The sequence below is a fragment of the Lolium rigidum genome, chromosome 3 (assembly GCF_022539505.1).
Source record: "Lolium rigidum isolate FL_2022 chromosome 3, APGP_CSIRO_Lrig_0.1, whole genome shotgun sequence".
Classification (NCBI taxonomy): domain Eukaryota; kingdom Viridiplantae; phylum Streptophyta; class Magnoliopsida; order Poales; family Poaceae; genus Lolium; species Lolium rigidum.
The window spans coordinates 363,541,886-363,565,381 of record NC_061510.1 but is presented as its reverse complement, the minus strand read 5'-3'; the positions used below and the strand labels follow the sequence as shown (position 1 = coordinate 363,565,381).

Genomic DNA, 23,496 nt, shown 5'->3' with positions numbered 1-23,496 from the left:
ACAAACTACGGCTAAAAACGGGTGAATATAGACTAAATTTAATGATATTTATTACATTACGGGAGGAGTTCATACATAGAGGCCGAATTCGACTATATTTCGAATTCGGCTAGGGGAATGCAAACGCTAATTTTAAAACACGGCGCTCTACATGCCGAAATGGCGGTAGAACACCGTGTAGTCGCCGCCGTCGTCGCCGGAGCCGTCGTCGTTGGCCTTCGGCTGCGCGGCCCGGCTGCTGCCGCCCGGCCGGCGTCTCCCCACCCCGGGACGGCTTGTACCCGGCCGTCGTCGGAGGACTCGAGGTCGACGACGGGGACAGCGACGCCGGATGGAGGTGTCGCAGGACGGCGGTACCGCGCAAGATCGTCGTTGGCGGTTGGAGCGGCGCGGGCGGCGAGCTGGCGTGCGGCGGCCGGGTCCAGCAGCCGCCGCCGCCGCTCCGCCTCCTCGCGCTCCCAATCGCGCCCGCCCGAGTCCGGTGCGGCGTCGTCCGCGCGCTCTCCTCCTCCATGTCGTGCAGCGACCTGGCGATCGCCTCCGCCATCGCGGCGTCCTCCGCGCGCTTCGCCTCCTCCTCGGCGAGCTGGCTTGCGGCGGCCTCTTTCTTCATCTTCTTCCGGCCGCTCTGCGGCGCGGAAGGCTGTTCGCGGATGACGAGGGCGCCGCTGCTGCGCCCTCTGGTCGCCGCTGCTGCGCCCTCTGGTCGCCGGCGTAGACACCGGCTCCTTGACGCGCACCGGCGTCGAAGGCGACGTCGCCTCCTCCCTCTTCACCGGCGCCAAGGATGACCTTGACGCCGATCCGGATGACGACGAGCTGGCAGCCATGCACCGTGGCTGCCAGACGCTTCCCCGACGGCGGCTCGCCGATGCCCTCGATGCCGATGGAGGGGGCATCGTGAGCACCGGGAAGTTGCCGCCCTCGATGTGCGCGAGGACGTTCGCCGGCGTCCTTCCGGCGCGCTCCACCACCGTCGGCGGCCCACGGCGTTGTTGCGCGCAGCGGAGGCGGCGGGCCGTCGTAGGCCGCCGGCTCCCGCTCCCACCGCCGGAGGAAGTAGGAGTTCCACGCCGTGTAGTTGTCGGGGTGGTGGCGTGGCTCGCCGCGCTCCTCGTCGGTCATCGTCATCCTCGCCTCCTCGATGGCGACGTCGAGGGCATGGCCCCGCGGCGGCGGCGGGATTGGAACGCCGCCGGCACTTAGCCGCCGGCCGCCTCCGGGAGGCCTCGTGTCCGGCGGGCGGGGGTACCCCGCCCGGCGGAGGAGGTGCCCTCCCACGCGTGGAGCGACCGGCGGGGAAGCCGTTGTTGGCTGCGCCGTCGTCGTCGTAGAACGCCATCTTGGGAGCAGAGGGAGAGCGGAGGGAGAGTGGAGCACGGGGTACGCCTCGCGGTGGCTCGGACCGGCGTATATAGGCGTGGGTCGGCGTGGGGATTAAATGCCGCGTGGAATGCGACGCGTCCGCGGCGAGCCGACCGGCGGCAGCCTTTAGTGCGCGCGGAAGACGATGCGTGCGCGGAAGACGACGACATTAACTCGCCGCGTGGCCGGCGAATGCCGACCGGCGGCGAGGCTTTCACGGCGCGCGGAAGACGATGCGATGAGGACGACGATCGGTTTCTCTCGCCGACAAGTTGGGGCCACCGGATGCGCGGAAGTTGCCTCGCCGTTTCGCGCGCTTTCGTTTCGTCCGGAGTCCCCGAGCGCTCCCCGGGGGGCCGGGGATGGCGTGGGATCGCCGGATGGATTTAGGCTCAAATCCGGACGAAAACGAGGAACCGGGGGCGCGACTGGGCCGAATTACGCCGTCTGGATGGAAAAAACGCTCGCCGGGGGCCTGTTCGGGGGGACGAGTGGAGATGCTCTAAGACAGTAGCTAGTAGAGAGTGGGAAAAGGGAAGGGGGAGAAAGCAAGGGGAGACAAAGAAAAACAAGGGTACGACATCAGCAGCACCAGCAATAATAAGTTAACCCTAGCACACAACAACGACGCTGATTATTAAACGCAGAGGGAAATTAGAAAGAATAAAAGTGAGGGGGGTGATACCAAAGGAGTGAGGTGAGAGAGCGACGTTTTCCTAGCTAGTGCCCCCCTTTGGGTTGGGCTCTGTCCAATTCCGATATCATCAGCAGCAGGCAGGAGTGATCAGCAGCAGAGCAGCAGCACACAAACTGAGAGTTTTTTTTTTCTTCAAGTGCCACCACCCAGTACGGGGCTGTATATTAGCCTCCCCGCCCTCCCCCTTTGCGTCGCTCTTCCCTTTCAGAAGGCGATTGCACAAGGCGACCAAGAACTGCTGCTGCTCCCGACCGGACAAAGGAGGGAGGAGAAAAATATAGAGTTAGTCACTCTTCACGGCAGCAGAGAGAGAGAGAGAGAGAGAGAGATAAAGAGATTTCGAGAGGGAGAGAGGGAGACAAGAGAAGACAGAGATGGAGAGGAGGAGGTCTCTCGGAGCTGGCAAGCCTTTCACTCCCTCGCCGAGATAACGATGTGCTCCGACTCATAGGTAAACGCCCGACGGAAAAATAGCTATGCTATATCTGCTAGCTATAGCTAGCTACTGCTTTGATTCAGTTCAATTCAAGCTGTTCATCCGTGATTGCCAAGTCGCGGGAGTTGGAGAGATCGGAATCTTTTTTTAATTTCTCCTCCGGTTTCCGATTCTTAATTATTGTTAGGTTCTTCTTTTCTGATGCCGTGGTTGTTGCCCATGACTTTCCCAGGTTGCTAGCTGCGGAGGAAGAGGGGATCAGTTTTCTCGGCGCCGACGACGACGATGATGACAGTGGCGCCGTCACCAGCATGGGTATAGCAACGCCACCGTGTCAGACGACGGCGCACGTGAGCCAACCAAAGAGCAGTGCGGTGATCCACGACGGCCCCCGGCCGGCCACCGCGAGTTCTATGTCCCACTCCCAGGGATTCCACAGCGGCGTCTACGGCTTCTCCTCCGATGGCTTCGACCGGGCGGGATCTAGCCAGCAGGACCAGCAGCAGCAAGAGCAGCAGCACCACGTGGCGCAGCAGAGTCGGCGCGACAAGCTGAGGGTCCAGGGTTTCGACCCGGCCGCCGCCGGGCTGCTCCCCATCGACGGCGACGACCACGGCGCCGAGCCCGGCGCCATGTACGACCACGCTGCGGCCGCGGGCGCATCCAACATGCTCGCCGAGATGTTCAACTTCTCCGCGCAGACGCCGGCGGGGCCCTCCGCCACCGAGCTGTTGGCCAGCCAGATGAACGCCAACTACCGCTACGGGTTCCGGCAAGCGCCGGGAGGGGTAGTAGCTGGCTTGGCGTCCGGCGACGGCGGCGGCTGGTTCGGCAGCGGTGGCCCCGGCGGAGCCAATTTGTTAGGTGAGACGTCATCGCCCAAGCAGCCAGGCGGCATGGCGGGCCTCGCCACCGACCCGGCCGCCGCGATGCAGCTGTTTCTGATGAACCCTCAGCATCAGCATCAGCAGTCGAGGTCATCGCCGCCGACGTCGCCTCCGCCGTCGGACGCGCAGTCCGCCATCCAGCACCACGAGGCCTTCCAGGCGTACGGCGCGGGCTCATTCGGCGGCGGCGTGGTGGAAGGGCAGGGCCTGTCCCTCTCGCTGTCTCCGTCGCTGCAGCAGCTGGAGATGGCGAAACAGGCCGAGGAGCTACGGGTGAGGGACGGCGTGCTCTACTTCAACCGTCAGCAGCAGCAGCAGGCGCCGTCGGTGCAGCAGCAGCTCCCGATGGCATTGCACGGCCAGGTGGGGTCGCTCGGGCAGCAGCTCCACGTCGGGTACGGCCCCGCCGGCGTGGCGGGCGTGCTGCGCAACTCCAAGTACACGCGCGCGGCACAGGAGCTCCTCGACGAGTTCTGCAGCGTGGGGCGCGGGCAGACGATCAAGGGCGGCGGCGGGCGCGGCGCCGGCGCCGGTGGGTCGGCGTCGAACCCTAGCAAGGGCGGCGCGTCCAGCTCCGGCGCCGCCCAGTCGCCGTCGTCGGCGTCCAAGGAGCCGCCGCAGCTGTCCCCCGCCGACCGGTTCGAGCAGCAGCGCAAGAAGGCCAAGCTCATCTCCATGCTCGACGAGGCACGTACCCCACAAACACACACGCTGTTCTCACTCTCCCGATCTCTTTCTTTCTCATGCATGCATGGTGTCCATAGCTAGCTCCGGCCGGCGACGCGGTGGCGCGTGCCGGCGTAGTTCAGGTAGGTGCAACGGACGGTAGGTAGCCCGTAGCATGGTAGGGTTAGCCAGCTCGTACGGCCGTCCAAGTGTCCAACTCCAGAACAAGCGAACTGGCTCTTGTGAGTTTTTTTTACCAAGCAGGTGACTTGCATGGCATGCACAGAGGGATCGAGGAGGCGGCCGCCAACGGCATGCACTGCAGTGGCTGCGGCAGGAGCAGAGCTTTTGGGTGGGATCGTCACGACGCAAACTCCAAGGGGGATATTGGATCTCCAATCATAGTAACATCCCATTTCTTTTTGTGCGGTTGTTGCCGTGATAGCTGCTGTTGCCGCAGCATTCATCGCCTCCCCATATTTCTTTATGTTTTTTTTTGTGCACTCTCTCTTTCCATATCTTCTTCCCCACAAAGGGAAAGAAAGTACGGCCACCAGTTTATATTGTTATATTTCCATCGATCCATCAACACATACACATAGTATATGATTTCTGTCACGTCATGAAAGTTTTCTTGATCATATATACATTAGTGGCTAGTGTTGTGTGAAAGAGGCTATGATTCTAGTCTAGTAAATTTATCTGGCTGGTGCAAGAGAGTGCTCCAAGCAAGCATTCAGCTAGCCCGAGTGAGCTCAGGTAGGTTAGTGTGGGGATCCGATCAGTTAGTTAGAATAGGCACAGTTCAGTGACAAAGTACGAGAGAAAGAGGTAGCAGTCACATGTCCGTGGAGATACTATATATTACTCCTCCTCCTACATAATTGGCAAGAGATCAGCGATCGCACAGGAACAAATCAGCACATGCAAGCTAGCCGCATGGCTTTCCTGTTGCCAAACGGCCGTGGGCCTGCTGCATGCGCCTCCCTCCGCTCGTTCGATCTTTCCACCCCCATTTCTCATAATTGTGCCAGCGACACATGATACGCCACGCCCGTGCCTTAATTGCCCGCAACCAAAGTTTGTTTCTTGCGTGCAGTAACTTTGAGTTTTAATTTCCTTTGAAAAGATGCATGGTGATCGATGGGGTAAAACAGTTGATTTTGCATGCAGGTGGATCGTCGTTACAACCACTACTGCGACCAGATGCAGATGGTGGTGAACTTCTTCGACTCGGTGATGGGGTTCGGCGCCGCGACACCGTACACGGCGCTGGCGCAGAAGGCCATGTCGCGGCACTTCCGGTGCCTCAAGGACGCCATCGCGGGGCAGCTCCGGCAGAGCTGCGAGCTGCTGGGGGAGAAGGACGCCGGCACAGGGTCGGGCCTGACCAAGGGGGAGACCCCGCGGCTGCGCGCCATCGACCAGAGCCTCCGGCAGCAGCGCGCCTTCCACCACATGGGGATGATGGAGCAGGAGGCGTGGCGGCCCCAGCGCGGCCTCCCCGAGCGCTCCGTCTCCATCCTCCGATCATGGCTCTTCGAGCACTTCCTACACCCGTACGTGTACTCAACCTGTTCCTCCGTTTGCATGCATCAGACGTACTACTGTTCCTTCTTCTATCTCTAGGTTCTTCTAGCCTGTCTTGGACTTTGCATTATGCTTTGTGCATGGGATCGATCTGTCGACATGGTGTTGTAGGGCAGCTTCTGCTTTGTTCCTGCGCTATCTTTCTCTTCCCTCTTTCTTGTTTTCTGCTGCATTGCTTTAGCTAAAGCTGTAATTTTTTCGAGATCCACGCTAAAACCAACCGGCCGGCAGGGGCAGGGGCCATCAGCCATGCCGGGGACTGTGCATATTCCTCCCCTTTTGCCCCTCCTGCTCCAGGATTACTTTCCCATCATTGCAGAAATTCAACTTTCTCCACTAATTTTTACTGCGGCTAGTGGCTGCAGCAGGGCTGGATAGATACTGCCTGTCAGTGAACGTAGGAGCAGCAGGAATTCTGCTCCTCTTTTGTTCAAGCTTTTCACGCGCGCGCAAAAGCTTACATATATAGCTGCTCCACGTACGCTGCCTTCGCCTGCAATTCTCCATTCATTCCTAGTAGGAGCCTTTTCTGGCTTCTGCATGCATGTAGTATCAGCATGGGCCGAGTGGTAGCAACCTTTACGTTGCAAGTCTATCCCGGCCATTGCCATGCTCTCTGCGAGAGATCAAACTTCAGAGGATAATTTATCTAGGAATCCGCTTCAGTTTGTCCTGCTTGGCTGCATCCAACTGCATGTGATGCTCATTGTATGACCATCGCACGTATAATTCGTATATGATTGCTGAATAGTGCACTGCCCGCATGGAGTGCTTGTGCTGTTCCTCCTGCTGCTTGTGCAGTAAGGCAGCAGGCTGGCAGGAATGCATGCAGCCTTAACGAACGTGTGTCCATTTTGCATCTTGTATGCATGCTGATCCCTTGTTTGCCGTGTCTGCATGCAGGTACCCGAGCGACGCCGATAAGCACCTGTTGGCGAGGCAGACGGGGCTGTCCAGGAACCAGGTTTGTGCCACTTCCCCTGCATGCACAGTGTGCACGCATTGCACATACACCGTATACATGCATGCATGGTGTCGTTCGTCGCACTGTTGACCTTACCCGAGATTGTGCTGTTTGTTTGGTCTATGATTGGATGGCCGCAGTATTCCTTTTGGCATCAAACTCCAAATAGAGCTGTTGCATGCAGCGTCAGTCTTAACTACTACTAGCTCCTTTGATCTTGGGAGTATCTAAAGATGGATGCTGATTATAGCATCTAGTAAACGCTTTTAGTTGGTTTATGAGCAAGCATGGAACACATAGTACAAAAATTGAAGCTAAGAAAAACTGATAATAGTTGCCGCGTAAATATATTTTATTATCCCTAAATGCTACCAACTACTTAGACGCATTGCAACCGAATACAGTACCAGCTTAACAAATTGTGTACCACAAAAGCATTTAACTTATCTTGAAAACATATAAACATTAATAAATATTTAGTAATGTAGCATCTCGTCATAATCGGCTTAAAAGGAGCATGTGGAGAACATCGTGGGCATTTTTGTTTGTAAAAATAAAATAAGAATGAACAACATTCCTGCAAAAGAGCACTCGAAGTGTTATTCTACACGTTCTCTCTAAAGAAAACATATTGTATCTATACCCTGGCCCCAGTGATAACACTTTCGTGAGCTACGTGCCAGATGGCCGTCATCATGCCTATTCTAAATGGTGCGGGGCTCTACAAGTCAGCAACGACCAAAACTTCTACTTTTGCCCGCTTTTCCGACGCGATCAACCGCTTGGGCATCTCATGACCTATTGCCCTTGGGCGTGAATTATTTGTTCCCGAGTTGGCCACGACCTAGCTAGCCTTCACTCCTTCTAACCTAGATTGTATCCAAATCAAAACACTCTTTCCGACTGCCTTTCAAGCCGCTTGACACCCCTACCCTGTGACTGCAAGGGCCCGAAGTTCATGAAAAAAAAAATTGACAACGTGTGATGAGCTTGGTTGTTGGCGGCTCATCGACATAACCGTGCGAGCGAATGGTTAGTCTAGGGCCAGTGGGTAACAATTATGTCACCCATAGTATCGCTCTTCGTGTGGATTTTTGTTTTGGTTGTTCCTTCTAGTTAAACCCATTTCCTCTCTTACTAATGAAATTCATGGATCTCATGGATGCATCACTACCCTTTATCGACCATCCCCGTATGGGTACTTAAACCACTACACTAGTGTGTTCAACTCGAGTGAGTGACTTCTTGTTAGTGGATGTTCTAGCTCCACTGGTAGGTGGTCGTCAGTGGAAAGGGAGCACCATCAACTAATGCTGCATACCCGTCCATGGAGACCCGCCTAGGGCAGGCTAGAAAGCCATGCTAAAGGATATTCACTAACTTGTGGATTATGTGCCCATCTACAAAGACTATGTCCTATGACGACGACCTTTCCTTACAGTTCATGGGCGAAGTCTCTCACATGAATATTTATGACTCGACTCCGGTTGATGCCTTAACTTGCCGGTTGGTAGTTAGATCTTTGTGGGGGCTAATTGTATCCTTCTTTCTTGGCCTAGAAAAATCATAAATATACATAAAAATATGAAACATCACTATTCTTACATATTCAACTCAAATCACAACTAAAATTGGGACTTTTATATATACATACTCAGCAAAAGTGTAGAAAGAACACAATGTGGATTTATCAACATGGGTGTAGCATTGAAAAAATCAGTGTGCCTCCTTTCCAAAACAATAAGTATTATTTCCTCTACAAAAATATAATTAAATTTTGTTGTAAAGTGGCATTAAAAATTGTATTATTTTTTGGTGGTATTTGTAGTAATTTATACAACATATTGATACAAACAAAATTCACCACTACATAGGTAAAATCTACATGGTGGTCCGAATAATGCTGGTAAAATATCTCATAGTTTTCAAATATTAAATTATTAACTGTAATGCATATCGAATTGATTTTAAAATGTAGGCTACAAGAGCATCATAGTGTCATGGTTGGAGATAGCGTTCTCCCGCTCCCAACCAACAAACATTTTTTTCCCTTCGAAAGGGCTTCTAGTAGTTGCCGGTCTAGGATTACCCTTTAGTGTCATGTGTGCTTTGTTTTGGTTTTGGTATCACCATCCCAATTAATGATTTTAAGAAAATTAGTAGATATTCTATTTAAAAACAATATGTATATTATAATTTAAGATAAGTGCATGTTTGTAATTGTAGTACAAATGCACATACTTCAAGATCCACGCAATCCCTGTCTTTAATAAAGCAAAAAAAAAACCCCACCAATTCGTTAATGATAGTCTATCTCTACATGTATGCTATCCATATTATCCATTTTTTAGCCTTCATATTATCTATGCCATCTCGCTAATAATAGTCTACCTATAAATTCAAGCTAGCCACATCATCATTTTTTTAGCCATCCATTTTTTCGATAATGGTGCTTTTCAGCCATCCAATTGTCCACACATATTAGAGTTAAAGAAATTATCGCAACGCACTTTCGACGGTGCAGGCATATCCACATATTGGAAGCGTACACTAGCTATTCGTATATATGCTTTCGTATTTCTGTTTTTTAGGTATCTGTCTATCTTTCTGTTCATCTCTCACTTTTGTACCTTTGATGGACGTGGTCCCTTCACAGGTACCCCTCATGCATGTCCTAATTATCCCATGCCCCTCTCTAGCCTGTTAGTACAAACTTTTCCTTAGCTGTTTGCCCAATGCGACAACGCAAGCCCTGTCCATCTTCAGCTCCTTGTCGCGTGATATCTCTTCCGGGACTCGTGAACAAACTCCACAGGCATGCATGTGTGTGGTCGATAGCTCGATGCTACCTATAGGCCACAAGAAAAACCCTTCATCCGGAGATAATCTACACCCGCTCGGCTCTGTGAACATATATTCTTCGTATCTCAGCTCAACAACAGTTGGTAGCCTTAACTAACACTATAAAATATATTTAATATTTTTTAGGATGGTGCCTCTGTCAAACTAAACATCATTTAAAATTAGCCTATGAGCTGTGTGTCACGGTAACTTTGATAAGGAAAATATACTTCTCAACTTATGATGATGAATTACAGCTAGCAGTATGTCTTCGGTAGAGCTTATTTAGGATGTAATTAACCTTCTCCCCTCGTTAGCACCGTAGTTTTATTGAGTCTATCCAGTAGGTACACGCCCGTTTATTCCAAGCTAACCATCCAACTATTTTTACGTATATATAGCTACAAATTGACTAGTGAACCTACCTGATTTGATTCAGACGGAGAATCCCTGCTTCTAATTCATGATCTGGTCCAACTATCTTAACCAACTGTTTATTTCATAAGGCTTTGATTACATCAACATTGTGGTAACGTGTATGCGTCCGCAAACTCTCTATGCAACCGATGGTATCTTCTATGCAACCAACTACATGTGCCTTGATTTTGAAGCAACATAATTAATATATTCTCTTTTAGTTTATCTGACTGATGTGTGCCACCTAGCTACCTTGGTTCACAAAAATCTCTGTGCAAATAATTTAAGCACCTAGGAGCTAGCCTTGGCTTGGGGGTACTTAACAATCATTTTCTAACATAGAAAAACTGTTTTCGCTTTGGTGGCAACTATGTGAACAGTAAAACAAAGTTAGTATAATATTATTTTTTCACATGACCAATATCGATCATTTCCCAAAAAACAGGAATAAACTTCAAGACCGGGGAATGTAATTTCAAGGAGCTAAAAAAAGAAAACGGGAATTGATTTTAAGAGATTCTAAAAATGATTTTTAGGAGGATGTAAAAAATTGTTTGCAAACAATAAAAACAATAAAATTCTTAAGTCATCTTTGCATGGAAAATTGCTTTTATATCAGTACATTTCAGTTCTACCGAGTTAATTGACATTTTTTGTGTTCATCTTGTTTCTCCAGTAGAAATTCTTCCTTGAACTAATCGGATTCAAATTAGTGTATATGTGTAAACTTAATCAGATTCAAATTAGTGTACATGTGTATAGGTTGACTTGGTTGCTTAAACCCCCAAATCAATCAAGTCAACTTATACACATATACACTAATTTGGTAAAAATACATAAATGCAGCAAAAAAAAATTGAAGCTTAATGCAGCAAAAATTAGGTACGCCATTTTTTGATCATGATATTACATATGATGTCCAATTTCCGTATGAAGAACTTGCTCATCATGGTTAGTATAAACTATCATGTATCAGGAGTTAGCCAGTAAGGAATATTTAAGGATGTAATACACGATTATTTTGTGAACCAACATACATGCCCACGAGGCCTTACATAATTCAAATCTAAGTTAGTGCGGGTATCCTTGCCCTTTTGAACTCATTTCAGGTACTAGCTAAAAGATTTGATACACGTGCCATTGCGTCGGCTACTAATTAAAATATAGATAAAATTATAATAATAAAAATACTAACACAATTAACTATTTATTCTGTATTTTATTTATTAGATTGATCATTTCCTATTATGATCTACTACTAAATCGTTGCTCTTATGTTTGTTTGCTTTAGAATCTTACTTTAATTAATTTTAAATTTAGGTATATACTTAGTTTATGGTTCAACACATTTTGTCTGATAATAATGGTTTATTGCTGCTGCTGCTTTTTCATTCAACACACCAAATTATTCTAGGAGGCCATATAAAGTACTTCCTAACAAATTAATTAGGATGAATGTCGTACACGCGAAGAAATTTAGTTTTCGGTGTTATATGTATCTTATTCTTATGTAAATATTTTTCAGTGACATCTTTGCAACGGAAAATGGTAGGAGGCCTGGCAGTTATTTTTGCGGATAAAGAGCCAGGATAATGTCAATTTAATTACATTTACCATTTAGTCATGAGCAACGAGCCAGAGACACATACATAAACATCTAACCTGACGTTCATAATAGTGGAAAGGAACTACTAATTGAAAACGAAAGCATAGGACACAAGCGAAACAGGACAAATAAGCGTGGTAAAACCGAAAATGACAGCTAGGACTGCTGAACTACGGTAGCTAGCTGCCCTACACGTCCCTGCAAACATGCATGCATGCACGCATGGCGCCATTGCTCTATGGACCCGTCCTATGCCTGCAATAATTCCTTTGATTTACCTTTGGATCCACTCCAGGTATCGAATTGGTTCATCAACGCCCGAGTCCGGCTATGGAAGCCCATGATCGAGGAGATGTATCAGCAGGAGACGAAGGAGCTCGAGGGCTCTTCCGCCGGCGGTGGGGCGGGCGGACCGGAGTCCGGCAATGACCCCTCCGGCGCCGACGACATGCACTCCCCCACGACCACCGGCGCGATGCAGCACTCTCACTTGCAGCCGCAAGGAGTAGTAATGCAGCACGGCGGCGGCAGGTATGGCATCCAGCAAGAACACGGTATGCCTGGCATCCACCCCCACAAGCTCGACCCCGGCGCAGCGGGGCCCTCGGCGGCGGACGCCGCCTTCGTCGGCCTCGACCCGGTCGAGCTCCTCGGCGGCGACGCGCACGTCGGTGCCGCGGACGACTTGTACGGGAGGTTCGAGCCCGGGGTCAGGATGAGGTACGGGCCCGCCACCACAGGGGCGGCCACCGGCGACGTGTCACTCACGCTTGGCCTGCAGCACGCCGGCGCCGGCAACCCGGGGCCGGACGCCAGCGGCCGGTTCTCCTTGAGAGACTACAATGGTTGCTGATGCCTACACATATCTTGATTATTCATTCATGGCTCACGCACATGCATTGCATCATCCGGAGTAGCATGCATTGAGGAGATCAAAAGGGGGAGAAGAAAGCAGCAAGAGTAGAGAGTGATCGATCGGGATCTAGAGAGATAAACATTCATGGTGCCTGCTGGAGAGTGATGCATGGGATGGGCTATATTAATATGAGACAAGTCTTCGTCATCTTCATTTTCTTCTTCTTATTCTTCCTCCTCACATGATTCTTAATTTAGCTAGGTTAATTGCTTTTGTTAGGCATTATTGTTGGGGGGCTAAGCAAAATCTGTATACAGGAAAAGAAAGATAGGAAGTGTATGTTAGTTGTAGTCACACCTTTTTTGTTCTCCTGTTCTGTTCCATGTTGTGTTTTTTGTCCCTTTTTTAGTCTTGGTGTACCTATTTTTTTTCTCCTTTCTTCCATCTGTAACTGAACATAAGAGAAACATACATACATATACATGCATATATTGGGGGGACATAAACCTATGTGTACACATGGCTACGGCCTACGGGCTAAAAGAAGAGTAGATGTGCATACATACACTCCAGTACAAGTGTGGTCACGGCTGGCTGGCATGTACCTGCAACTTGTGCGTGGCTCCTTTGATTTTGCCCCACCTTTTGGGGAATCCAATTGATGCCCATGTCGGGGCAAGTTTCTCGTCTCCGATTGCTGCTGAAAACAGCACGTAGTACCAACAATTGCTACTAGTTTTTACAGTAGAATTCATTAACAGGCCTGATTGGACAATGGTCGGGCCTATCAATCAATGAATCAATCAGTCGTCAGTGTAGTACGTAAGTAGCCAGGCGAAGTAATGCAACTCCAAGAGCTAATTAACTCTTTCCTCAGTTAATTCGCAAAAAAAAAACTCTTTCCTCAGTCCATGAACAGAGCTTAGCTTGGCTAGTTTTGCTAGTTTTGCAAAATAGAGTTTGAACGTCGTACCGATTGGCTAGAAGAGAATGGCCAAATTGTGGGAATTGTTCGCTTCGCAATCAAGTTCAAGAGTCCGTATCTCACCTTATCTTCAAGTGTCACTTCTTCCTAAGAATTTGGAATGCCATTCTTCTTTGATGTGGGTAAGTAGACATTCATACAACGCTTTGGGCTAACGAGGAAAGTGTTTTTGATTGGTGGGTGAGGATGGCCTTGGGACATGGAAACTCCTAGAAGGCTATGACCTTGCTCCTTATGCTTGTGTCTCGGGTGATTTGAAAAGAGCGAAACGCAAGAGTTTTTCGTCATCACGCTTCGTCGGCTCACATTGTAATCGCAAAGATCAAAGGACGAGGCCAAAATGTGGAGCATCGCCAACACGAATTTCTTGAGTAACGTAATCCCAAAGAGTATGTTGTATGTGAAATTCTTGGCGTCGACAAGACATTTGTTCTAAAAACCTTATCCTTGATCCCAATTTCTATTTAATGCTAGGGCACGCTGTTGTCTTACGCAGTGCCCCACTCTCGCGTCCGTCGGATCAAGATCGGGCGATGGATGGCTATTCAGCGAGGACCACGCGCACGCGTCTCCCCTCTCGTCCACTAATTCCTCATCCCCACCCGCATACCTGCATCTTCTCCTCACAAACTCGAACCAGGGGCAGCGGAAGCGAGAGTGCTTGACCCTCAATCCAGTGTATCATGAGGTCGGCGGAGGAGGGGCGAGAGGTGCTGGTGGTGCGGACCGGCAGCGCCCGCGCTCCCAAGGTGAAGGGCGGCGAGCATGGCCTTGCGCGGCTGTGGGGAAGAGAGGAATTAGCAGCCATGGTGCTCCAGATGTGAAGGGCGGCGGCCATGGGAAGATGTGGTGGTGCGGGTTGGGGAGATCGCACGCCCGTGCTCAAGGAGACGGCCATGGCGACGGTGGCAGTAGCAGATGCTGTTGTGGTGTAGGGCGGTACAGATCCGTGGGGAGCAGAGCCACTGGATCGTGAGTAGCCCGACTCTGCCATACATCGTGAGCCAATTGGTTGTTAGATCATGGTATTAACTGATTATGCAAGGATTCGTTGGATTTTTTTGCTTCTCCATGTAATTACTTCATCTCTTTTTAAACCATTGTTGCTCCTGGAGATGGGTTCGTTTAAGATAGCTCTTATGTGTTTCTACTACGAAAATTATTCTCAATCTTTTATTCTCTCTCCAAATAGTGTTTCCTTAGAAGTTCATTAGGGCCAGATCTGCACATCAACATTTAATTTTAAATAAGTTGCTTATATTTCCTCGAATCTAATGTAACAATAGTGATTTTTTTACATACGAGGGATCGTAGGAGGATATAATAATAGTATCTTTTCCCGAATTATAGTTGTAACTATTTTGCAAATTATGTACTTTTTACTTTTTTCTTACATCCAGAGTGATGGAAGGTCAAGGTGTACCTCAAATTCTACATGTAATTTTTTTGCAACTATATGTAATTTTACTATTTTTCTACATACACCGCTGTTATTTTTTTACATCCCTAATTCGAATCACAACTAGCTGGTATGAGTTATTTTGGGGCACATCAGATGTAATTTGCTGTTATTTTTTACATCCCTAATTCGAATCAGAACTAGCTGGTATGAGTTGCTTTGGGGCACATGGGATGTACTCCCTCCGGTTCATCTGGACATATTTTAGTTCTATATACATCCATATTGAAGTCAATTAATATGAATTGGAGGGAGTAGTAATTTTTTTGCAAAGGACCAAAGGATGAAATTAATTAGGATGTACTTCATTAATCTTGAGATGTACTTACGGTCCGTAAATTACGAAGCTAGCTGCAGAGGTGACGAGGGGAAGGAATAAAAAGTGCGTGCTCCATTCTAGGGACGACGTGTTGGTTTCACACGGTGGAAACGCATATTTTTCCACTTTTGGTAAGGTGTCGCTTTCAATCATGGGGTCCACATACTATTTCAGGGAGAGCACTCCGGTAGACTAACCGGTGCTATAGCACCGTGTAGCAACGTCCATCCTTGATGGCTTGATTAATGAAAGTGGCAAATCTTTTGCCTTGTTTCACAGAAAAAAAAACTGTTCATCTGTGGACTCGATTAATCTCGTTGCTGATCGGCCAGAGCAAGCAACCATGGAAAGGACACACATGGGGCTGGCAACCAAAAACGGTAGTTGGGTACGCCAGGACGAAATCTTTCCCCGTGAGGGTGGAAAAAAGTGCAGAAATATCTGAAAGGAACAGAGCAGCGGTAGCTCGCCAGTCGTACGCTCAGGTGGAGCTAGCAAGTTCAGATAGAAAATGTTAACGTATATGCTCTGGGAGGCTGGCCGGCGTCGGCTCCGCTTGTGGCAGAGGCGGTGTCGGGGCCGTCGCCGGCGGCGTGCAGCCTCATTGTACTCCCTCCTTCACAGTTTATTAGGCGCGCGCGTACCCCTAGGTCATTAATTTAACCTATATAATTCAAATTATATATTACAAAATTATATCATTAAAAAATAGAACATTTGAACTTTCTAATGATATAATTTTTATAACATATAACTAATGCTAATTTGATCAAATTTGCGACCTAGGGGCACGCGCGTGCCTTATAAACTGTGAGAGAGGGAGTACGTCGGCGGAGGCAACATGATTGAGATTGAGCGGGCCCATTAATGTGAGAAATTGTGGTTGATTGATGGGCAGCAGCAGCAGCACGGACGACAGGGACGCACACGCTTGGTAGATTTGGTTGCCAGAGGAAGGAAGGAAGCAGGCGGATCAATCCGCCACTCAATGCGCTCGTCCACCGGTCCAAGAAACCATCGCCCATCTCCTCCGGTACCGGCCGGAAAGGACAGCCGTATATCGATCAATCAATGGCGGACTCTCCGGTTAATTTAGCCGCTCGTGTGATGCCTTCGGCGGTGCTACTAGAGGTTGGCGTCAAATTGCAACTAAGAGGAAACTGTTTCAGTCAGTGCATAGTTCGGCCTGATTGGGCCGACTAAAGAGGAGATACCAGCCTAGCACGATCTTTCAGACTATTTTTCCCTTTCTGAAGTGAAGCTTTCTGACAGCCGACTGGATTTACAGTCATCATTGACATGCCAATTTATAAGCTTCAAACTTAACTTACGTGCTCCAGGTGTTGGGCACATGGTGATGTCAACTTCTGGTTGCAGCATGCGACACAGTGATGAGGTCACCTGGGAAAGGCCTGGATCCTTAACCTACAGTACCTTAACTACCTAACAGTTCAGAGCAGTCTTATTCTAGCTTTGAGCCTTTGACGCCCCAACTCTAAAGATCGAAGAACATGGAGACCCTGCTTCCAGGCTCTCCGTTGTTCCAGCAATACCGCTCTTACAACGGTCAACCGCCAGCATGTCAGGTCTTGTTCATGTCATCTTAGCATTATTAGCACCTTTGCCGCTCAAAACTGCGTTATGGTTGCTTTTCGAACCTAAAATTGTGTGATGATTGCGGCCCTAACTGAAACCAACAGCTTCGAAGGACAGTTATCATGGCCTGGATTGCTATGTGACCATGGGAATCAACTGATGCGAGCGGTTCAGGCTGCTAGCTGTCTGCAATGCCAAACATCAGGTTCTTCCTTTCCAGCTTTGCCACCAAACCTTTGAGGTACATCTGCTGCCCCTACTTCTCCACCAGTAGTAGGATCAATGTACCAACCATTTTGATCATCTGTTGGAGGTCGCCTCTATCAAACTCAAGCGGCCAGGTTTTCCATTATGAATTGATGTTAGGCAAGCAGTCGGTTAAACATGGCCCACACATAAAGAACGACATGCAGGACACTCATGTATGGAGTTCTGTAACAACATTGCACGAAAAGTTCACGAAACACAGTTGTGCAGATTCCAATATGAAGTTATGAGCATGCATAATAAAATCCATATTCATGGTAACTATGGGGCAGGGGCCTCCAATCAGTTGACTGATGAATTCAATAAAAAAACAGAAATACGAACATGATGAGCATTTTTAATTCCAGAAGTATATGTGCAATGAAACAGAAATCACTGAGCTGGATTTGTTCATAATGCAGGCCATTGTGAACCAGAAAACGGACCTTCTTGTTTCACGTGCAAATAAATTTTTAGGGGGCAGTATCTAGTCCATAGTACCAATGTGGAAGGCCCACGATGGTTTCCCCATACTAAAATAGATATCAAAGTGTTGGATTGACTGTTCAAAATAAGAACAATTTAGTAGATGATGAAACTATGCTTCATGCTAGCCAAGCAGTTGGTTAAACATGATACACACGTAAAAATAATATGCAAGACACCCAACGTATGGATGATTGTCCTAACAGTTCACGAACCACAGCTTTCAAAGTTGAATATGGATGATTGTACTAACATTTTGGGGCAATACCCAGTCTACAGCAACGAAACGGAAGGCCTATATGGCAGTTTTCCAAAACTGAAGATATTAAAGTGTTGGGTTGACTGCTAAAAACAAAATCATTTCGTATATGCAACTACTTGTAAGAATCACTCCACTGAATTAACATATCATGTCAGCTGCACTGGATAGACGTTCACACACAAAGGCTTTAAAGTGAGCTCTAGATATTTAGGTTCTCACGAGGATGATAGCTGTCAAATGGTTGCTTCATTCTATTTTGCATCTACACAAACCTCAGAATACTCTCCAGAAATGAAAACATATTTGGCATGCATACATTTATGAGCTACTACAGATCTCTATGACTCAGCATGGGTAGAATGAGTAGACAGTTATATTTGTCATGCACAAGGATCATAGCTATGACAAAGGTTATATCATGCACAAAACATAATGATTTCAGTGATCCTTTGGCTTATCCTTGGGAATCTCTGCATCCAATTTCTTGGGAGGCGGTACAGCTTCTTTTGCAGACCTGCAGCATTATTCAATTTAACGATGAGTTAAAGCAAACAGGAAATATAGTGTTGTTCATAAACAACAGAAGTACAACAAGTGTTGTCAATGTCAACATTCATCATGGCCCCTAGCTTCTCAGATTGTCCCTAGCCACTAAAATTCATATCCACCAGTCAATCAGCTTTCCCACAGTTGCCTCAAGAATATCAACGAATTATATTAGAGTCCACCATAAAAATATTGACATATGTAGAGTGTATAGTTTACACTGGTAAAGACCGAACTGAGAAGTGAGAATATATAGGGGACTACACATTACAACAGGTTTATGATTAAAAAAGGTGTTCAGTACTATCATATATATATACCTTCTGTACAGACTAACTTTTCACTTTTTATGTACTCACTCCGTCCCATGAAACTTGTCTTAACTTTGTCCAAAACTCCAAATTTAGGTGCATCTAGACACTATTTATTTGGACAAAGTCAAGACAAGTTTCATGGGACGGAGGGTGTATGATATATGGAGGTTAATTTGAAACCATAACTTTTGAAACAGAAGGGGATAAATCCTTAATTGCTAACAATTGGATTGTGAAGGCAGACATATTTCAGGTGATAATATGGGAACTTTCGCGACGCGTCATTTCTTTATAAATGTAACATGAGACTCAGTGTTCCTTTCTCTAGGTACAAACAAGCATTTAGCATGATTTGGTAACTACAGCAAGAGTAACATGACATTTGATCAAAGCCCTAGGCTAACCGGATAACACAAATCCCTCCAAGCTTTACCAAGCTACGCCCAACCGGGTCTGAACCACATCAAGAAGTGGTCTCAACCCAGGTCAAGCTCGGATGTTCAAACAATGAAATGGGGATAACATGTTAATCACATAGCTAATTAGATGTTGTTGCAAAATATGCATGGAAATTTAAAAAGAAAGCATAATCTAGAGTTCATTCCACAGCAATATATCCAAATATAGAATAGATTTCATTTCCTAAAGCGTCTATTTGACTATTTCCCTTAGGCCATTAACACATCAACTTCAAATACTACCTCTGTCCATAAAAGGATGTCGCAAGTTTGTTTAAATTTAGATGGATCTAGAGGCTCTTTAGTGTATAGATATATCCGAATTGAAACAAATCTTCGCCATCCTTTTATGGACGGAGGGTGTATATTTGAGCAATTAGCAAAATCACTTGAAGAGAATAGTTTGCTAGGGCGACAACTAACACAGGTGGATTAAAAAGTCTCAGAACATGCTACCATTGATCGTCTTTGCTTTGCTCTAAGATTCGGGTTCAGAAACTTAATCCTGCATTTCTCAAACCATGCTTAAAAATACGCTTTTGTTTTTCATGAAAGAAGTAAATTCTTTGGGTGGATCAGGCCAAATCCACCCCATCCATTTTGGTCCCTAGCTCCTCACAATGTTCCTAGCTACTCACAATTTATATCCACCACCACCAGTCAAACAGCTTTCCCACGGTTGCCTTGAGAGACTGCAATAGTGTATTAGCATTAACCACTCGCTCAAAAACAAAAACAAAAATCAACCAACCATATTAGAGTCCACCACTCAAAATAGCTACTGTAAAAAACGTTAAAAACGTATATTCAAACAGCTACTCCTAAATTTCCCCTCCGAATCTAAAACGACTCCTAAGCTTAAACCTAGATACTGATCCCCGATGAAGAGGCGTGCTAAAACTAGCATAGTAGCATCCACATCTAACAACCTAACTTGAGCAAGAACAGCAGACAGGCAGGTTAAAAGGAAGCAGGCTTTCGGGAGGGGGCAGTTTGGCGGCGTTACTTGGATGCGGCGGACGCGGTGTCCTCCTCGAGCCAGTGCCGGATTTGGCGGGCGTTGCGGCGGAAGACGGCGCCGGACTTGCGGACGTCGGTGGTGAAGAGGAGCACCGCCGCGCCAACCGCCGCCACCGTCACGATGAAGTTGGTGAGCGCCATCGCCGTCTCTCGCTCTCGTCGGTCGGGGTGTCGCGGCGGCGGCGGCGACCGGAGCTCCAACCCCCTTTGCCTGCACTTCCTGGATCCTGAGAGTCTATCCGTCAGTTTCTGGGAATGATGCAATGCAACTCAGCCCGGCCCACCTAGTTGACGCTCGACGCGGGCTCCCCGGGGGCCGGCCCAATTAGCTCGCATTTCTTTTTATTTGTCCTCTCGGTCAGCTGATGTAAGTACATAACAGAGATCGTTCTGTTTGTTTCTCTCTGTTAACAAAGATCATTCTGTTTCTGGTGTTCAAATAAAAGATCATTCTGTTTCTGGTGTTCAAATAAAAGATCATTCTGTTTCTGTAAGTAAAAAAATATTCGAAAATATATTGAAATTTTAAAAATTGAAAAATGTTCACATAAAAAATGTTCTAATTTGAAAAAGTCCACATTTGATAAATGTTCACATTTAAGAGAAGTTGAGATTTGAAAATACATCCAGATTTTGAAGAAAATAAGTTTTATAGATTTTCTCAAAAGAAAACAAAAGTAAAAAAAAAGAGACTCAAAAAGACGCCCCAAGTTCATAGATTTTCTCATAGTGTTCAAAAAGCAGAGTTTGAAGATTTGAAAACTGGGATTTGTGTTGATGTAGGGGATGCATTGGGAATTCCCAAGCTTATGCTTTTAACCATTCTTGGATTTGATCGTTAATTTAGTTTGGCTTCATTCTCTCTGAAAAACCTGACAATAAAAAAAAGTTCCCACTCTTTTCTGCAGGGTTAATTTAGTGGCAAAACAGATAGCATACTATGACAAGACACTCAAATAAATTTGGGATCAACATATCCAGAGTGTCATTCAAGTGTCCAGAAGCTTAAGTGATAAAGGAATTTATAAAGAATACCTCATATAACTCAAACAAGTCATAAAAACAACATAGGACAAAATCTATCTAAAATTACAACAACTGAAAGATGATTTTTGAAACGCCACTTAGGAAAATCCGAATAATCTGAGAAAAATATGCGCATGCAGACGATGAAAAGATGCATTTAGGATAAATAGCACATATCATTTCAAGTTACGTGGATTTCTGGTGATTTTTTTAATGGTAAATAGCGGCATGCAGAAAACCGCAACTTGAGCATTTGTAACCATCTCTTAACATGAAACAAGAAAATAAAAAATAACCTATAACTCTACAAAAAAAACTCACAAAGCAAAAAAAACTCAAAGAAAAATAACCGGGTTACCTCTCATAAAACACTTTCTTTAAAGCCATATAGCTAGGATTTGTACCTTTTTATTCAAGAAGGGCTCCAATCATGGGAGCATTTTTTCTTTGATCCCTCCTTTCTTGGAAAGTGCTCCAACAAATTCTTATGTGTGAACTGGAATTTCACATTCCCTTCCTTCGAATCAATCATTGCACATGTCTTTCTAAGAAAAGGTGTTCCATGGGATTTAGTCTCCGTGTCCATTCTAATAAAATCAATGTGGAGATAAGTCATATGAAATTCAACCATGACATTATCAACTCTACCTAAAGCATTTCTTGTAGAGCGGTCATAAAGTTTTAAATTAGTATTGCATTTTTTTCATAATACCAATGTTGATTGAATCATATAATGTTTTTGGAATATCACTCAGACTAGATCTGAAATAGGCATAGTTGTGCATTTAATCTTTCCTATAGTGACATGTATTTTTGGCTCCCATATATCCCCAATCTTAGGTGGTATCATAGCCCTCTTTTTTATACCTATTTATTTTCTCTTTAAACACAAGATCAATGATATAAGATCCAAAATCTGTTTGACGCATATTAGTAGAGGAATAACTAGCATATTTTTGCAACGTTGTTAATAATTCATGCAAGGACCAGTTTGAAAGATTTAGTGGACGATCATTAGGAATATCATTAAGATTTTAATCTCCTCAACTTGTTTAATATCATCTTGTTTCTTACTCGCTTCCTTGGGATAATCAGTGATATCTTTAGCAAAGTTCAAAAATTTGCTCATGTAGGATATCCTATTATGAGCATATATTAGAGTGAAATCCTTTGTTTTCACATAAAGTTCTAAGGAGTTTATTTCATCAGATAGTTTAACCATGAGATCATTTGTATTCTTATGCCTTAAGCATGTATGAGAGCAAGCATGATCAATACAACTTCGGATAGGAGCATCTCCTACCACATCATTTAATTTCTTTACCACATCTACTAAATAGAGTTTTAACCTTTCAGTTTTCTTTTCTTATTTAGTTTGTGTGGGATTTCCAAACAAACTAATTAGCACATAAATAACATAATCCTAATTTGCATTAACAAAAATATATGGGTTAAAGAATCAAGGAAAACTCTTGACCATGTGTCTAGCCCATTCGAAAAGCTTGTTAATATATGGATTTGTGCATGAGGATAAAAACTTTATTTGTTAATTTCATTCATTCTAAACCATGCTTCCATCAAAGATTCTCTAGGATATTGTGCAAAGTTGTTAACATCATCATTAGGGCATGGACTATACTTGAGGTAGAGATATCAATGATAGCTAATTTCTATGGTTTTTTCAATTTTAAACAAGAAAGAAAAACAAGATTAACACAAACTAAAAACTGTAACAAAAAGTAAATTAATACAATTAAGAAAACTGAAAACTAAAACAAAGAACAAAGAACAAGTCTAAAAGGATGAAGAAATTCTTACAACCGAGCATATATAGAGATGTAGTCCTCCCCATGCTTAGAAGGCAGTAAGTTGTTGCTCCAATTGTTATGAACAAGATTGCAATGAAACCAACTTTTTCGCTAGCAATGGCGCCAAACAATACTTTCTTGACGGCAATATAACTACACGTTTTCTCCATCTTGTTGGGACTTAAAGTGTAGAGTGATGCAACAAGGGTGATTTTCCCCACAAGGGCGACTCAAGGATTTATATCAAACTCTCAGGGAAAAATTCATGTTCTTCCTTCAATCATCTTCAAACAACATGTCAAGTAATAGAAACAATTTTGTATCCCCAAGTCCACCGAAGTGTTTGTCAGGTGCAAAAAGGTGTAAGTAACACAAAACTTAAATAATAAAGAAATTAAAGTGTTTCTTTCTATATTTTTTGATATAATAATGTGCTACAAGTAAAAGTGCAACTAAATCAAGTTTAAATATATTTCTTATGGTTTTAAATGGAGCCGGGTTTACAGTTTTCTTGATCTCTCTCATAAATATGATGGTGTGAATATAGCACTAATAACATCGACAAGTGATATCAAGTAATATTGTGTAATTGATGCATCAAGGCGTAGCATAGTGTTGGGGGGATGACCCCCGGTATGCCAAAGGC

At 45.9% G+C, this 23,496-nt stretch overlaps 2 protein-coding genes across 3 annotated transcripts; one reads left to right on the top strand and one right to left on the bottom strand.

The window, feature by feature from the left end:
• Positions 1-2,141: 2,141 nt before the first annotated feature.
• Positions 2,142-12,831, top strand: LOC124704194 (BEL1-like homeodomain protein 4). Of its 2 annotated transcripts, XM_047236432.1 has the most exons (5): positions 2,142-2,513; positions 2,731-4,072; positions 5,225-5,610; positions 6,545-6,605; positions 11,765-12,831. In XM_047236432.1, exons 2-5 carry the CDS (start codon positions 2,810-2,812, stop codon positions 12,320-12,322), a joined length of 2,268 nt encoding a protein of 755 aa, XP_047092388.1. In that variant the 5' UTR covers positions 2,142-2,513; positions 2,731-2,809; the 3' UTR covers positions 12,323-12,831. The 2 variants fall into 2 exon arrangements, with proteins under 2 accessions (XP_047092388.1, XP_047092390.1); XM_047236434.1 differs by lacking the exon at positions 2,142-2,513 and having other exon boundaries at positions 2,520-4,072.
• A 5,129-nt stretch (positions 12,832-17,960) lies between these two features.
• On the bottom strand, positions 17,961-20,223 carry LOC124700450. Its single transcript, XM_047232577.1, has 2 exons — positions 20,003-20,223; positions 17,961-18,192 (listed from the first exon to the last, which is right to left on the bottom strand). The coding sequence occupies exons 1-2, from the start codon at positions 20,155-20,157 to the stop codon at positions 18,117-18,119; spliced, it is 231 nt and encodes a 76-aa protein (XP_047088533.1). The 5' UTR covers positions 20,158-20,223; the 3' UTR covers positions 17,961-18,116.
• Between the last annotated feature and the right edge of the window lie 3,273 nt (positions 20,224-23,496).

Coding starts and splice junctions, on each gene's coding strand:
- LOC124704194 (XM_047236432.1), top strand. CDS start 2,810: ATGGGTATAGCAACGCCACCGTGTCAGACGACGGCGCACGTGAGCCAA. Junction 5,611..6,544: donor TTCGAGCACTTCCTACACCC/GTACGTGTACTC, acceptor GTCTGCATGCAG/GTACCCGAGCGACGCCGATA. Junction 6,606..11,764: donor CGGGGCTGTCCAGGAACCAG/GTTTGTGCCACT, acceptor GATCCACTCCAG/GTATCGAATTGGTTCATCAA.
- LOC124700450 (XM_047232577.1), bottom strand. CDS start 20,157: ATGGCGCTCACCAACTTCATCGTGACGGTGGCGGCGGTTGGCGCGGCG. Junction 18,193..20,002: donor ACCGCGTCCGCCGCATCCAA/GTAACGCCGCCA, acceptor ATAATGCTGCAG/GTCTGCAAAAGAAGCTGTAC.